Genomic DNA, 16,198 nt, shown 5'->3' with positions numbered 1-16,198 from the left:
ATTGTCCTCCAAATGCGGTACTAAAAGGCCCAGTCTCCTGTCACTACTCTCTTTTGAGAGTGATATTAATGGGATGGTCCTGCATTGAGGTATGTGGTGGTTCAAGTGGTGAAGATGCTGACTCTGTTGATTGCAAGACTGGCAGGTTGACAGTTTGAGACCCAGGTGTTGCATGATGGGGGGAGCTACCATCACTAGTCCCAGCTTCTGCCAACCTAGCAGTTTGAAAGCATGCAAATGCAAGTAGATAAATAGGTACCACTCTGATGGGAAGGTAAACAACGTTCTGTGCAATCATGCTGGCCACATGAACACAGAGTACTCTCTGACAACGCTGGCTCTTTGGCTTTGTAAGAGAGATGAGCACTGCCTCCTATGGTTGGACATGTTTTGACAATCTTGTCAACAGGGAATACCTTTATCTTTACCTTTTTCCTGCAAAAGGAGGTGATAGGTAGCTTTGGCCCTAAGCTACCTAGGTTGCCATAGGTGGGAAACAGCTGTCTCAATTATACTTGGAAACCAGCAGCCAGGACAGCATTCTCAATAGGGGCACAATATGTTGTATGCCATGGAAACCCCACATTTATGAATATATATTGCAGTACCATGGTTAATGTGACAATCCCATGCACACCTGCTTCAAAGTTCTGTTGAGTTCTTTGGGACTAAATTTCAGGCAAATGCTGTCTAGGTTTTCAGTCTGAGACTAAACGATAAGCTCAGAAGCCTCAAGGTGAGATCATGCCTCTAGGTGAGATCATGAGACTAATAGATGGCAATTAAACTTATTAGAGTTGCCAGATGGATCACTTTAATTACGTGTGTGAGATGCCATATGCACTTACAGGAATTAACTCTAGAAGATTTCACAATAGCAAACAACAGGATTGCCATACCTTGCATCACCTTTTCCATCATTCCAGCATCCCACCGAGGAACCCTCCAAGGAAATTTTGTATATGTCACATAACGTATATTTTAAGTCAGACTAAATATATTTTTGGAAATATCAGTGTCTGCTAATATCAAACTATATGCTAGGTCCTCTATAGCCTATGCATTCTCCTTCCCTTCTCTCCCATTTTCCTTTCTTTCCTTTTTCTTATCTATATAATCACACTTTAAAAATCATATTTTAAAAATAAAAGCCAGGCTATCGCAAATATACCCTCCAAATATGGTGTGTCTTATTGAATTCCCTGGGGAAGTGTGTTCTACACATGCCACATAGCACATTAGTAGAAAAACATCTGGAATGAGAATAGGTCCATGGAGGGTGACACCATCAGTTAACCATACTGGGTGACGCCAATCCTAGTGCTGCCACTGAAGAGAAAGTTCAGCAACTACTCTTCACCATATTAGGGTTCATAAGGTTTTCTTGGACAAAGCAGAGTAGACTGTCATGAATGAGGAAGACACCAGGGATATTGCTGAGGAGGAAGTTCGTTCTCAAGCACAGGAGTGACATATGGAAGTAGAAAATCAGGGATCATTCTGCGAGTTTGAAGCCACAGAATCGATTTGAAGTTATCTGCGACAATGAGGAACATCAATATAATTATCAAATTTGCAGATAACACCAAATTAGGAGGAGTAGCTAATATCCCAGAAGACAGGATCAAAATTCAAAATGACCTGAATAGACTAGAAAGCTGGGCCGCAGCTAAAAAAATGAAATTCAATACGGAGAAATGTAAGGTACTGAACTTAGGGTGGGAAAGTGATATATATAAGATGGGAGACATCTGGCTGAATGAGACTACATGTGAAAGGGATCTAGGAGTCCAAGTAGACCACAAGTTGAACATAAGTCAACAGTGCAATGCACCAGCTAAAAAGGCCAATGCAATTTTGGGCTGCATCAATAGACGTATAGCATCTGATTCTAGATCAAGGGAAGTAATAGTGCCACTCTATTCTGCTTTGGTCAGGCCTCACCTGGAATACTGTGTCCAGTTCTGGACACTACAATTCAAAAAGGATGTTGAGAAAGTGGAGCATGTCCAAAGCAGGGCAACCAGAATGGCAAAGGGTCTGGAAACCATGCCCTATGAGGAGAGGCTGAGGGAGTTGGGGATGTTTAGCCTGGAGAAGAGAAAGTTAAGAGGTGATATGATAGCCCTGTTTAAATATTTGAAGGGATGTCATATTGAGGAGGGGGCAAGCTTGATTTCTGCTGCTCCAGAGAACAGGACCCGGAAGAATGGATGCAAGCTACAGGAAAAGAGATTCCACCTCAACATTAGGAGGAACCTCCTGACAGTAAGGGCTGTTCGACAGTGGAACACACTCCCTCTGAATGTGGTGGAATTTCCCTCCTTGGAAGTCTTTAAACAGAGGCTGGATGGCCATATGTTGGGGATGCTTTGTTTAAGAGTTCCTGCATGGCAGGGAGTTGATCTGGGTGATCCTTGCGGTCTCTTCCAACTCTACGATTCTATGAACTCTTTACAAGGCAAAGCAAATATAATATAATAGTGATACAAGATATGGCTGGGGTCTAGATTATTTTAAGGATCATATATTCCTATATGAGCCCCTAGAGCATTAAGATAGCCCTGGTGGCACAGTGGTTAAATGTCTGTACTGCAGCCATTATTTACAAACCACAAGGTTGTGAGTTCAATTCCAGCTATGGGTTCCGGGTCAACTCAACCTGTCATCCTTCCGAGGTCACTAAAATGAGTACCCAGCTTGTTGGGGCAATTAGCTTACACACTGTAAACAGCTTAGGAAGGGCCTAAGTGCATTGATAAGCAATATAGAAATGTACTTGCTATTGCTATTCTCTCTGTCCCACCACCCTCTCAGGTGCATCTGGTGGGAACAAGACAAAGGGCCTTCTCAGTGGCTACTCCCATCCTCTAGAACTCCCTCCATAGAGAGGCCAGGTTGACCCCATCCCTACTCACCTTTTAGCGATAGGAAGAAACGTTTTTGTGCAAACAAATTTTTTAAACTGGTGAAAGTTGGACTTTCAAATGCTATGTAAATCAGATGTCAGGCTTTCTATATAACTTTAGGACATTGTAATAGCATAATTGTTTTAACTTTTTAAATGTGTTTGTTTTTTAAACTTTATATTATACTTTTAAAGCTTTTGTATTGTTCAAACAGATTGGAAATGATCAATATACATCAATATACATCTGCATCCACTAAAAACGACTGCAGCAAGTATAAGACCATAGCAGTAATCTCACATGGAAGCAAAACCATGTTCAAAATTCTACAACATAGCCTTCAATCATACATGGAAAGAGAAATCCCAGAGGTGCAAGAGTGTTCAGAAAAAAACAAAGCATGAAGGACCACACTGCAAATATATGAAGGATAATGGAACATATCAAGGAATTCCAAAAGAAAATCAGCTTTACAGCCTTTGACTGTACAGATCATCTGATAGTCCTGTTGAAGAATTAGGACAAGAGGCTACTGTTAGAACAAAACATAGAGAAACTGAATGGTTCCCAAATGGCAAAGGGATAGGCAAGGCTGCATCCTTTCACTCTATCTGATCAACTTGTACGCAGAAAATATTATTTGAAAAGCAGACTTGGACATATAAATAGGAGGAATGAAAATAGGAGGAAGGAATATCAACAACCTATGATATGCAGATGACACCATAATACTAGCAGAAAACATCACAGACCTGGAACAACTAAAGTGGAATGTCAACAAAGAAAGTGTAAAGACAGGCTTACTGTTGTATATAAAGAAAACAAAAAATGATGATCATCTACATAAACTCAACCTAGACAATGAGGAAACAGAAATAGTAAAAGATTCCCTATACTTTGTATGAAACATAGATCAGAATGGAGACTGCAGTCAAGAAATCAAAAAGACTAAGAATGAGGAGGGCAACTATGAAAGAACAAGAAAAGATCCTAAAGAGCAAAGATACACAACTAAGCATGAGAGTTACAATTGTATAAGCAATTGTATTTCCCATTACCATGTATGGATATGAGAATTGGACAATTAAGAAAACAGATAAAAAGAAAATGAATTCATTTGAGATGTGGTGCTGGAGAAGAGTGGTGAGGATAACGTGGACAGCCAAAAATAAAACATCGAACAGATCAAGCCTGAACTTTCCCTGGAAGCCAAGATGATCAAATTGAGACTGTTGTACTTTGGCCACATCATGAGGAGACATGAGTCATTAGAAAAAACAATAATGTTGGGAAAGGTGGAAGGAAGTAGAAGGAGGAAGGCTGCATGCTAGGTGGATGGATGGGCATGAATGTGCAAGAACTAAGAACAGTGGTGGAAGACAGGGAGTCTTGACATTGTCTTATCAAAGGGTTGCTATGAGTCAAGATCGACTTGAGGCTGGCTAATAGCAAATTGTTTTTAACCTGTAGTGGTAGTACTAGTAGTAGTAGTAGTAGCAGCAGCAGCAGCAGCAATAATATCACTATCAATGAAATGTGGTGGGATGAGTCTCATGACAGGAAAGTAATAAAAGAGGAATATAACCTATGATATTTCACAAAAATAGATCAAACAGGAAAGGCAGAGGAATAGCATTATATGTGAAGGATGTCTACACTTGTGAAGAGATTCCTGACTCAGAGTTGCTGGCAATAATCTTTGAAAAATCCTGGAGAGCAGGAGAAATCCCAACAGACTGGAGGAGGGCAAATGTCTCTTTTCAAGAAAGGAAAAAAAGAGGAACCAAATAATTACTTAGGTAATAATTACATTTCCCTTTTAAAAATGGTGACAACATTTGCCCTCCTCAAGTCTACTGGGACTTCTTTTGTTGTCCAGAAATTTTCAAAGGTTATTGGCAGTAGTTCTGAGATTACTTCTGCCAGTTCAGTAACCTTGGATGAATTTGTTATGAATAGCCATGTATTCCTGTACTATGCTATGTTATGTATAATATTGGCACATTATTATCCACTAGTCTCAAGCACTACTCGCACAAACAGATCTCTGAAGTGTTGTAAGGTGTGTTATTATCCCATCCTTGTGGAGATCCCACAGGTGTGGTGCGACACACTTTCAGAATTGCACACACCAAATTCCTTATGCTGTTCTGTATTTGTATCTCTCCAAAAGATATGGAAAAATATTCATATAGAAGTATTCATATAGAAGTGAATAAAAGAAAATGCACATACAGATAAATGTGGAATAATTTCAGAAATCAGCAAATGCATTATATACTTACAGAGTATATAATGCTGGGGTTCTACTAGTATCCAGGTAGAACTGATCTTTCGTGGATCAGTTCATTGGCTGGAGATGCCAGGGGTGGAATCTCAGACACTATATTTGCTGGCATCTCCAGCCACAAAGAAAAGATGTCAAGTGGAAGGGCTACAGAATACTACTACCTTCTGCTGCCTTAACCAGCCTCTGCCAAGCAGAGCTTGACTACAGTATGGTTTTGTACTAAGGCAACCTTAAGAGGTGTTCATGTATGCCTCTACTGGGCATATAGGAGTGTTACAAAGCATATGAACCAATTAAAAGGCAGAGCTATCCACTATTTTTCCTGTTCCTTCTTCACTCCCCCTTATGTACTTGGACTCAGCTATACAGAGATACCATTTCAGTAGAGCAACTGTACAAAGAAGTTATTGTAGTGGCTGCCAGGCAGATGCGTTTTAGAGTCAAATCTTAACAGCTGTCCAACGGGGTGGAAGAGTTAACTGTTAGTGAGCTTATTGGATACTTTTTGCTTTTGCTTTATAATTAGAGGCTGGAGAAATATATGGAGGCTGAGAACCACTTGCATAGTTCTCATTACACACTTTGGTTTTTGTTTGCTTTTGTACTACATAACACTTGGGAGCACACTTTCCATTAGCTTTGATGGAGGGAGGAGACATAAGGGCTCTCCTTATGTCCAGCAATGGGAATTTGATTTGATTTCTGGTTGAGGGATTGTCTGAGTAGATTTTGTCTAGGGACCCAATTCTACCATCGGCTGAGGAGTGCTGGGCTCAATCAGTAAAAGTGGGGAATGCTTTTCTGTTGTGTAGCATCTGCTGCACCATTTACCATCAATGAAGCTGTTGCTATAACAGTAATGTGTGTCAGTGTTTGGCACCAAAGAGCGGGTAGAGAGTCCTAAAACTACAGCTAGTCCTGGAGCTAGGCTGCCACTAACTTCAGTTTTATTGTTTTTGTTGTGGTAAAATGCTTTGCCTACTTTATGCAAATCAAACAAAGCGACAAGCTTATTTTCTGCAACCTGACATTCTTCTGTTATGGAGAACAACTAATATGTAACATTACCAGCACATTTTCAAGCTGAATGTTAATGCTTAAGGGGGCTTGAAGAAATGTCATGGGTTTAGAAATGTGTAATTAAGAAGCAAACCTCATACCATGATATCTCATCATACACTTTCTCTTTCTGATTGAAAATTGCAAGAGGGGACTCAAGAATACGTAAACATAATTTTGAAATGTCACTAATAAATACCATCAATGTTTGCTAACATGAGTTTGCAATTATAAGAATGCTTAGCATTAATACAGTACTTTTTAAGAGTTCATACAAAATGTGTCATACAAGAAAAACGTTGCTGAGTCAGACCATGTTTCTCTAATCCCATGTCCCATGTTGATGAATTATGTGTTTCTAGAAAACTACAAAGGAAGAATGAAGGCAACCACCTTCTCTTGTCATTTCCCCACTTCTCCAAAGAAGCTGCAATGTTGACAAACACAGATGCAGAGCCCAGAGGTTCTGTTTCACTTTCTTGGTTGATGGCTAAGGGCAGGCAGTTGTGGGAATACAGCCAGTAAAAAGCATCTAAGTGGTGGTTTTATACCTTTTCACACAAGAACTGGCATTGTTTCGGTTACAATAATCCTGCTATAATCACAGTTTTGCAGATTGCAAGGCTGCGTGGGGAGGGACAGTTCAACTTCATGCCAACTGGTAAGTTTATAGTAGAAGCAAAAAACAAATTTAGCATTTTCTAGACTACAATCATTCTTTTAGCTGGAATACCACACCATTCCTCAAATTGTTTCAAGATAACAAATGTGATTACACAGTATTTTTTGAAATGTGCAACTAACAAGCTATATCAACATTCATGCACCTCATAATACTTATTAATTGCACAACAGATACAGTATACATACTGTAAGGGACACATTCGTATTGCACTTCTAGGTACTTGTATGTCCCTGGACAAGGGTCAGGAAACACATCTGGGCCTGCTACCACAGCACACTGTGTCCGGTTGCTGCACCTGAAAGACCAGCAAAAACAAGCAAAGTAAATACTCAAACATCATTGCAGGCAGTATTTAAATTAGGAATCCAAGCTTTCAAATGAACATTCAAAGTAAATGATGGCCTGAATCCTGGTAATTAGTCCCTACTAGAGTACAGTATGCCCTTGACATTTGCAGGGGGTTAGGGGCAAGACCCTCACAAAAGTGAAAAAAATGCAAATACGGGGAAAAGCCCAGGCCAAAGGAGGAAGAGAAGATGTGCACCCTTCCAATCCAGTCATGGGCTCCCCTCCGCCCCGGTCAGGAGAGTGTGCACAGCCTTCTGAACTATGCGGTAGGTGAGGAGAGCATGGGCAAACTCACGAATAATCATACCCACAAATGTTAAACCTGCAAACAATGGAGGGCTGACTCCATTGAATTGGTGAATCAACATGTAAGCAAATTCTACTGAATCTATTCAATCTGTCTAGTTCAGTGATGGCGAACCTATGGCACGCGTGCCAGAGGTGGCACACAGAGCCCTCTCTGTGGGCACCCCAGCACAGAGTTTGCCAGAGTTTGTTAATAGAAAGCCAGAGGGACATGGCACTTTGCAATAAGTAAGTGGGTTTTGGGTTGCCGTTTGGGCACTCGGCCTCTAAAAGGTTCACCATCACAGGTCTAGTTGATATTAACCTCAGTATACACAGAGCAAAAGACAGAGAAAGAGAAAACTCAGACATAAGAGATTATGGACTCTGGATTCTGACAAGCAAATAATTCAAAATTATTCGTAGGAAGCATTCTGATTTTCACTTGGTTTCCAAAAATCTTAAAATTTGCGGTGTGTCTTAACAGCATGTAATATACAGCATGTAATGCCACATCATCAACCCCAAATTATTCAGGCATTATATTGCCTTAGATGACCAGGATGAACTATGTTTTACTAAAATAAAGCACTCTAAAAAATAAATGAAATGAAGATTTTTGAAACTTTCTTAACTATGGAAAGGGATAGCTCTATACTGAGAACCATAAACTAGTCAAATTTCAGACAGGCCCACTGGGAAATGGCTAAGAAACCACAATATCAAGAATGTTTCTGCTTGACAGCATAATACTTTTTTTTCCTGCACAGGTGGAGAGAGAGAAAACAACCAGTAGCCAAGAAGCCTGCAATGTCACCGTTCCAAAAACCTGGAATGACCTGCCGGAAGAGATTCACCAATTATCCTCACTCGAGGCTTTTTAAAAGGCGACAAAAACCTTTCTCTTCCGGCAGGCCTTCCCCGATTGATAATGTCCAGAAGCAATTGAATCCCCCTTTTATTGTTTTTCTTATTTGTGATTTGTTTTTAGCTTTGATGTCTTGTTATGTACTTTTTAAACATTTTTTTACTGTTTAATTTTATAGTTGGGAGGGAGGGTTGGGTCGGGGTTTTGTGGGGCTTGTTGTTTTTATTGTTGTATATTGTATTTACTTTGTTGTTACCCGCCTCGATCCTCAATCGGAAGAGGCGGGATATAAATAAATATTTATTATTTATTATTAAGCCATTTTCATTGAGTGACTTCTTTTCAAACTTGAAGTGTTTTTGTTCCTGAGTGGTTGGGCTTTTGTGAGGCATTGGGGTGGAGGTATTATTATTATTATTATTATTATTATTATTATTAACCTAGGAGCCTAGTTGTTTTTAGCTGATTTCAGATGCTTTAGACCCCATTTCCTGCAAAGGAGGAGAGAGAGAAAAACCAGTCAAGTAACTCACAACATAGAGCACAAGGTGATCTGGGAGCTGTGTTTGGGGGTTCTCTGTTAGTTTTTAACTGTTTTTCTTTAAGGTGTTAAGTGGGGGGCTTTTGCTTAGAGCAAATGAGTCAGAGAATTGCTTGGGGAAGGAGCTAGCAATCAATAGCTCTCTATACAGTTATGGCTCCAATCTCTTCAGCTCGCTGACAGCTCTTAGTGAACAGGCCAGGCAAACAGGAGTATTTTTGAGAGTGTTTAATGGGGGTCTTTTGGAGGGGGAAGCCCAGAGTCATGTTTCTCTGACTACTTTAGGCATATCAGTATGGACTGTGAGGGAGCTGCTGCAGTCACCTGCAACAGTTGTGGGATGTTTATCTTCTTGCCTATGGAGGCAGGTAACTTCACCTGCACCAAGTGCAAGTTGATAGCCCTGTAGCAAAAAAAGGTCCAGGAGCTGGAGGCGCGGGTAAAGACACTTCAGCATATTAGGAAGCAAGAGTTATCCTGGAAAGAACAGAATGGATGGTCCTGGATTGGGAACACACACATAGGAAGTTTCTACACAAGAGGTCACTTCACATACATAGCAGGTAGACAGCTGGACGAATGTGACACACAGAAGTAGGGAAACCAGAATTCATTTTGGGAGCTTGCAGCAACAGAATCGATTTGAAACTCTTTCCCTTATCAAGGATGCCAAGGAAGAGCAGCAGAGACAGTCGTCAGGGACAGTGCAGAGGACTCTGAGACTACCAACGCAGGGAACAGCCATTGCTAGGCCTCGGAGGACTTGGTCATGTCCTCCATTTTACTTGAAAGTCCTACATTTTGTGGTGCCTTGTCCTTCTTTGCAGTTAGGACAGCTGGTCACCATAGGAGCCAAGGGCAGCTAAAGTGGTGTCAAACTGCATTAATTCTGCAGTGTGGCAGCAGCCCTGGTCCTTGCACCTGGTGACCCTACTGGTTTTCTTCTCTTTCTTGTGACACCCTTTTCTACCCCTTGGGTGAAGATTTTTAGTTTTTAGGGGTCATAGAAGGACCACTACTATCCCATAAATTCATGGGGGTAGGATCCAGATTTCTCCACATCATTAAAATGAATAATGCTTTCAGCTTGCAAAAGGAATATGTGTGCATTAGTCTCTATTCCAAATATCACAGCAATAAATTAGTACAGTATTTAACCTGTAAAAATCTAATTGGCTTTTTGACTAATTCTCAATACTATGACAAACGATTGGAACCTAAGTTTTATGTCATGTTTAGCTTTAACAAACGAAACAGTGGAAATCAAGGAGTGAAAATAATTATGAGGGGCGACAGGGGATGCTAAAATATTTCTCGCCTAGGGTGGCCAAATACCTAGAGCTGGCCCTGATAAAAGGTGGGACCTGACCAAAACAGAATAGAGTGGTGTTGGTGAGATACAGCCTGCAGCTGCCCCTTTGCGCCACGTATTGGGGCCAGGGCAGCCACAGCGGCAGTCCAAAGGCCCCAATCCAGCGCTTTTTGGAACCAGGGAGAAGGGGTGTCCTTGGGGCTTCATGCGGCAATCTGGTTGCTGAGGCGCCCTCCGGGAAGGAGCTCTGTTTCGGAGCTCCTTCTGGCGCTTCTGTTAGATGGCGCTTCTGCCATCTAATCTGATCTCCTTTTTTTGATAATATTACCAGCTTGGTAGAAAAAGTGAATGCTGTAGATATAACATATCTTGATTTCAGTAAGGCCTTTGACAAGGCCCCCCATGGTATTCTTGCAAACAAGCTAGTAAAATATGGGCTAGACTATACAATTGTTAGGTGAATTTGTAATTGGGTGACTGACTGTACCCAAAGGGTACTGAACAATGGCTCTTCTTCATCCTGGAGAGAAGTGACAAGTGAATGCCACAGGGTTCTGTCCTGGGCCCAGTGCTATTCAACACCTTTGTCAATGACTTGGATGAAGGCACAGAGGCCATGCTTATCAAATTTGAAGATGGCACCAAATTAGGAGGAATATCTAATACCCCAGAGTACAGGACCAAATTCAAAATCACCTTAATGAATTAGAAAGCTGGGCCAAAACTAACAAAATGAACTTGGGAGAAATGTAAAATACTGCACTTAGGTAGGAAAAAATGAAATGCATAGATGTAGGATGGGGGGCACCTGGCTTAACAAGACTACATGTGAAAGGGATCTAGGAGTCCTAGTAGACCCCAAGTTGAACATGAATCAACAGTGTGATGTGGCAGCTAAAAAGGCCAATGCTATTTTAGGTTGCATCAATAGAAGTACAGTGGTACCCCGGGTTACGAATTTAATTCGTTCCGCCGCCGCGTTCGTAACCCGAAATCCTTCGTAAGCCGAAAAAGCCATAGGCGCTAATAGCGAAAGCCGCGATTTCGTGCGAAAAAGCGCCGAAAAGCACCAAAAATTTTTTCGTAACCCGAAATAACCTTCGTAACCCGGAACAGTTTTTTTCTATGGATTTTTTTCGTAACCCGGAAATTTCGTAAGGCGGCGCATTCGTATCCTGGGGTACCACTGTATAGTGTTTAGCTCAAGGGAAGTAATAGTGCCACTCTATTCTGCTTTGGTTAGGCCCCATCTGGAATACTGTGTCCAATTCTGGGCACCACAATTCAAAAAGGATGTTGACAAGCTGGAATGTGTCCATAGGACTGCCACCAAAATGGTGAAGGGCCTGGAAACCATGACTTATGAGGAAAAACTTAGGGAGCTGGATATGTTTAGCCTGGAGAAGAGAAGGTTAAGAGATGATATGATAGCCCTGTTTAAATATTTGAAGGGATGCCATGTTGAGGATGGAGCAAGCTACAGGATGGAAAAATGGATACAAGCTACAGGAAAAGAGATTCCACCTCAACATTAGGAGGAACGTCCTGACAGTAAGGGCTGTTCAACAGTGGAACACAGTCCCTCAGAGTGTGATGGAGTCTCCTTCTTTGGAGGTCTTTATGCAGAGGCTGGATGGCCATCTGTCAGGGATGCTTTGATTGAGAGTTCCTGCATGGCAGGGGGTTGGACTGGGTGGTCCTTGCGCTCTCTTCCAACTCTATGATTCTATGAACTCTTTACATGGCAAAGCAAATATAATATAATAGTGATACAAGATATGGCTTGGGTCTAGATTATTTTAAGGATCATATTTCTGTATGACAGGGGGTTGGACTGGATGGCTCTTGTGGTCTCTTCCAACTCTATGATTCTATGAAAATGGTTGCTCTACAGGAACTTGCACCTGTTGTTTTCCCTTTCATTCCTCCCCGTGCCTTTAAATAGATCCTTCCATATAAGAAAACGAAAGAGTCTGTGACACAAATGTGTTGTGTCTTTGTGAAATTAAACTGGCACCTTAAAGATTTAACGGTTTAAACTGTGGCATAAGCTTTTGCGTCCATTTCATCCAATGCGTGAAGTGTTACTTGAGTTGGCACCCATTTGGGAGGAAACTCAGTGGGTGATGAGGATTTGTAATTAATGAAATTAATGACTTGCGCCTAAAGTCTCCACTTTTTTTAAAAGCGGGAAGGACAATCCTTGTTTGTCCTTTTCATTGTTTATTCTCAAGGGAAATCTCTTATACAACAAACATGATTGCAGGCATTGATGAGAAGACGGCAACTTCTGTACAAACTACTAAGTAAAACAGCATTATCGTCGGTATCATGTAACATGGGGTGGAGGAGAGAAGGGGGAAATTAAAAATGTTGTTGAAGGGGCAGAGGCAAAACGTTGTAAAAGAAAAAGAAATGGGGGTGTGCGTGAAAAATAAAATTAAAGGATAAAAAACCCCTTTAGGGTCCTTCCATATTGGTCCAAAGATATATTTTTAAAAAATATGACAGTTAAAGCAACAAAATGTCGCAACCTCCTCATGCATTTGCCCCAAAGGGAAACACTGAGCTTTAGGGGTGCAGACTGAGACCAAGACTGACTGACCCACCTCCCAAACTGCAGGCACCAAATCCTATTCCAGGAGGAGGAAGTCCATTCCATCGCAGGAAAGAGCTTGCAATGGCTGTCATTGCGGGAGGCAATGAGAAGAACGGAGAGAAACCTGGGAGGGACTAGGAAGGAGCCAAGAACCCAGGAGGCTGATGGTTGCCTGGCCTTCTCCTGCCTGTTGTCTGGTACCTGACCTGGTTTTTGCCTGGAAAGAGGGATGAATTCAAGCACAGCCTCCAGTGGGTGCTTACATTGTCAGGGTCCTGCATCTCACCTATGGAGAGCCCATGCTGCTTCTGTGGCTGCCTCCATACTTGGCACAGGACTCTCGGGTTTCGGGGGCCGCTCGCTACACATCTCACACAGGCAGGAGCTTCAACTTGATGGAGTCTGCTGCTGCTACACTGCAGAAATAAAGCAGTTTGACACCAATTTAGCTGCCCTGGCTCAATGCTATGCACTTCTGGGAACTGCAGTTTGTTCTTCTGATAGAGAAAGTTAAATGTGTCACATAACTACAATTCCCAGAATTCCCTAGCACTGAGCCAGAACAGTTAATGAGGTGTCAAATTGGATTATTTCTCTGGTGCAGATGCAACCCTAGTTGCAAATCATTATGCTTAATTGTTAGAAGAAGCATCTAGATCAGCGGTTCTCAACCTGTGGGTGGCTATCCCTTTGAGGGTTGAACGAACCGCTGCAGCATTAGGATGGTTGAGAACCACTGATATAGATGTAACATAGGAACATTTGTTTAATAGTAGTCTGAATAATTACATTTTTGGAATATGTGACTTAACAGGAAAGAGTTACACAACTTCTGTGGGCATCACTCAAAATGGATGGACATTACTGGATGCCTGTACATTTCTACTCTGCCTTTTTCTGCCACAAATGGGTTTCAAAATAATTAGCCACATTGGGCTTAATATATATTGGTTTATGCCACATATCAGCCTTAAATCAGAAAATGTGTACCGTGCCAAGATCATGCAGGGGAGGGAACATACTTTATATAATATATACACATTTGAATGTGTGGAATTTGGCTTGAAAATCAGAATGCAAGAATAGTAGAAGTGGAGCTGTGAGGACGTTTCTCAAGAGGTATGTAAAAACAGTCAGCTGTCAACATTGTAGCTGGCTGGTCATTTTAATGAGAAGAGGATTTATATGATAGTGAAAACATAACTGAACTATTCTTCAGCTTCGTAATGAAAGGCAATTCTATCTGAAAGTTTTAGAAAGAGGAGATATAATTAAAACCTGTAAATAAAACAACGCATTAAGCTTGTGGCAGGACCTTCCTATACAGACACTGCACAATTCAGGCAGTTACTCCATCACCCCAGTGCCTCAAAAGGCAATGGAAGACTCAGGTGGAGGAGGACTGCCTCGCCTCACCCACCATGATGATGATGGCTTTAGAATCAACAAGACATTAATTAATAGCCACTCATCTTTTACATATAAGGAATCTAATATCTAACATCTCTGCTTCCTTCTCTTTTGATTGTTTAACGAATGGTTTTAATAATTTATTTTATATTTTATCATTGTTATATTTAGATATTTTGTTATACATGTAAAAGAGGGAGGGAATTATTTGTATTGCACTGCATTGCATTTGAATTGTATTGTATTTTATGTATGTATTGGTTTTTATTATTGTACTAGCTGTACCTGGCCACGCATTGCTGTGGCCCAGTCTGGTTAAATGGAAAAGAAAAAGAGAAATATTTAATTTCACAATGCTTGTGGGTATACAATATTTTTTGTTATTCCATTGTCTGTGTAGATATAGAGATTGTCTGGTTTGCCAACTCTAGAACACACAACATATAATTGTCCATGTGAGAAGCAATCCATGAAAAGCTCTTGCCGCTGGCTCCCGTCCTCCAAGGCCCATTTGCTGGTCTCTCAGTGTCCCAAAAGGACCCTCAGGGGCCGGAAAACTCCAGAGGACGGCAACCAGCGAATCCTACAATTGGCTCCCATCCTCCAAGGCCCGTTTGTCGGCTTCTGAGGGACCCAAATAGACCCTCAGGGGCTGGCAAACTCCGGAGGCTCCCATTCTCCGAGGCCCATTTGCTGGCCTCTCAGTGTCCCAAAGAGACCCTCAGGGGCCAACAAACTCAGGAGGACGGTGACCAATAAAAACATGTGTGTATTCAAATGGAACTTTGTGTCTAAATTTCAAAGCAATCGGTGGAGAACTGTTGGAGATTTAAGATTTTGAATAAACAAACATTTACATTTTTATTTATATAGATTACTGTATTATATTTTACTGTAGTTTATGGATTTGCTTTTGTAATTTTGTAAACTGCCTTGATCCTTTGGAAAGGCAGTATATAAATAAACTATTATTATTGTTGTTGTTGTTATTTTATATTCAGAAAGATCTATAAGTGCAACAAATAATGAAGGTATTTACAATTTCATCTTTGATTAGATCTTGAGCCTTTGTGTCTACTGAAATACAAACATTACAATTCTCCTTCAGAAATCCCTTATCTTAAAACTTTAACAGGATAGTATTTCTTTTGTTTTTAGCTTGAATTAAATTTTATTAATTTTGAGCGATAAAAACATCCAACAAATATCAAACATATCATATCATCAAACATTAAAAAACCCACCTAATATAACCTATAATAGCTATCACATTCAATTCCTACTCACTTTCTTATATCCTTATATCTTCTTAATCCCTCAGTCCCTTTTTGTTCCCTACTTTCCTATCACCTGCTTAATTTCAATCTTATATCTTTCTTGTTTCCTAGCTCCTTATTTCCTCCTTCCCTTATCCTTCCTCTTCTTTCCAACTTCTTTTATTCCCTCTTCATCATCTCCCCGCTCATACCCTTCTTTCTTCTTTTCTGTCTATCTTACTTAGTCTCCTCCTCTACCTTCTCCTATACTCTCATATTCTCTTTCACATATTGTAACCCTGCTTTACTTACTTTGCCATCATCACATCCGCCTACTCCCCTTTCTTCTTTTAATCTTTGTACTACTACCCCCCTCCCATTTCCACATATATAAGTTCAAAAACCATACATTTCAACTTCCTCACTACCTACTTGTCCTATTTCTTATTGGTTATAGAGGCGCAGTACAGACCGCCCCTTTGGGCAAGAGGATTGGGGCCAGGGCAACCATACCGGCAGCCCAGAAGCCCCAATCGAGCACTTCTCCAGGCCACAGAAAAAGCAGCAAAATGCAACTTCCCCATGGCCTGGAAAAGGGGTGTCTTTGGGGTTTCATGTCCCTGGACACCCCAGGAG

General features: G+C 41.0%; 1 protein-coding gene across 32 annotated transcripts in view; it reads right to left on the bottom strand.

Annotated features, from left to right (window-relative positions):
• The window catches only part of ADGRL3 (adhesion G protein-coupled receptor L3), a 459,475-nt gene that overhangs the window by 260,857 nt on the left and 182,420 nt on the right, over positions 1–16,198 (bottom strand). For all 32 annotated transcript variants that reach the window (XM_042454258.1, XM_042454256.1, XM_042454257.1 and 29 more), the window contains one exon: positions 7,129–7,238. In XM_042454258.1, coding sequence (XP_042310192.1) covers positions 7,129–7,238 — 110 coding nt within the window. The remainder of the gene's footprint in view (positions 1–7,128; positions 7,239–16,198) is intronic.

Source organism: Sceloporus undulatus, chromosome 2 (genome assembly GCF_019175285.1).
Source record: "Sceloporus undulatus isolate JIND9_A2432 ecotype Alabama chromosome 2, SceUnd_v1.1, whole genome shotgun sequence".
Lineage (NCBI taxonomy): Eukaryota > Metazoa > Chordata > Lepidosauria > Squamata > Phrynosomatidae > Sceloporus > Sceloporus undulatus.
Note: the sequence above shows the minus strand (reverse complement) of the source record. Positions and strands in the feature narration are given on the sequence as shown.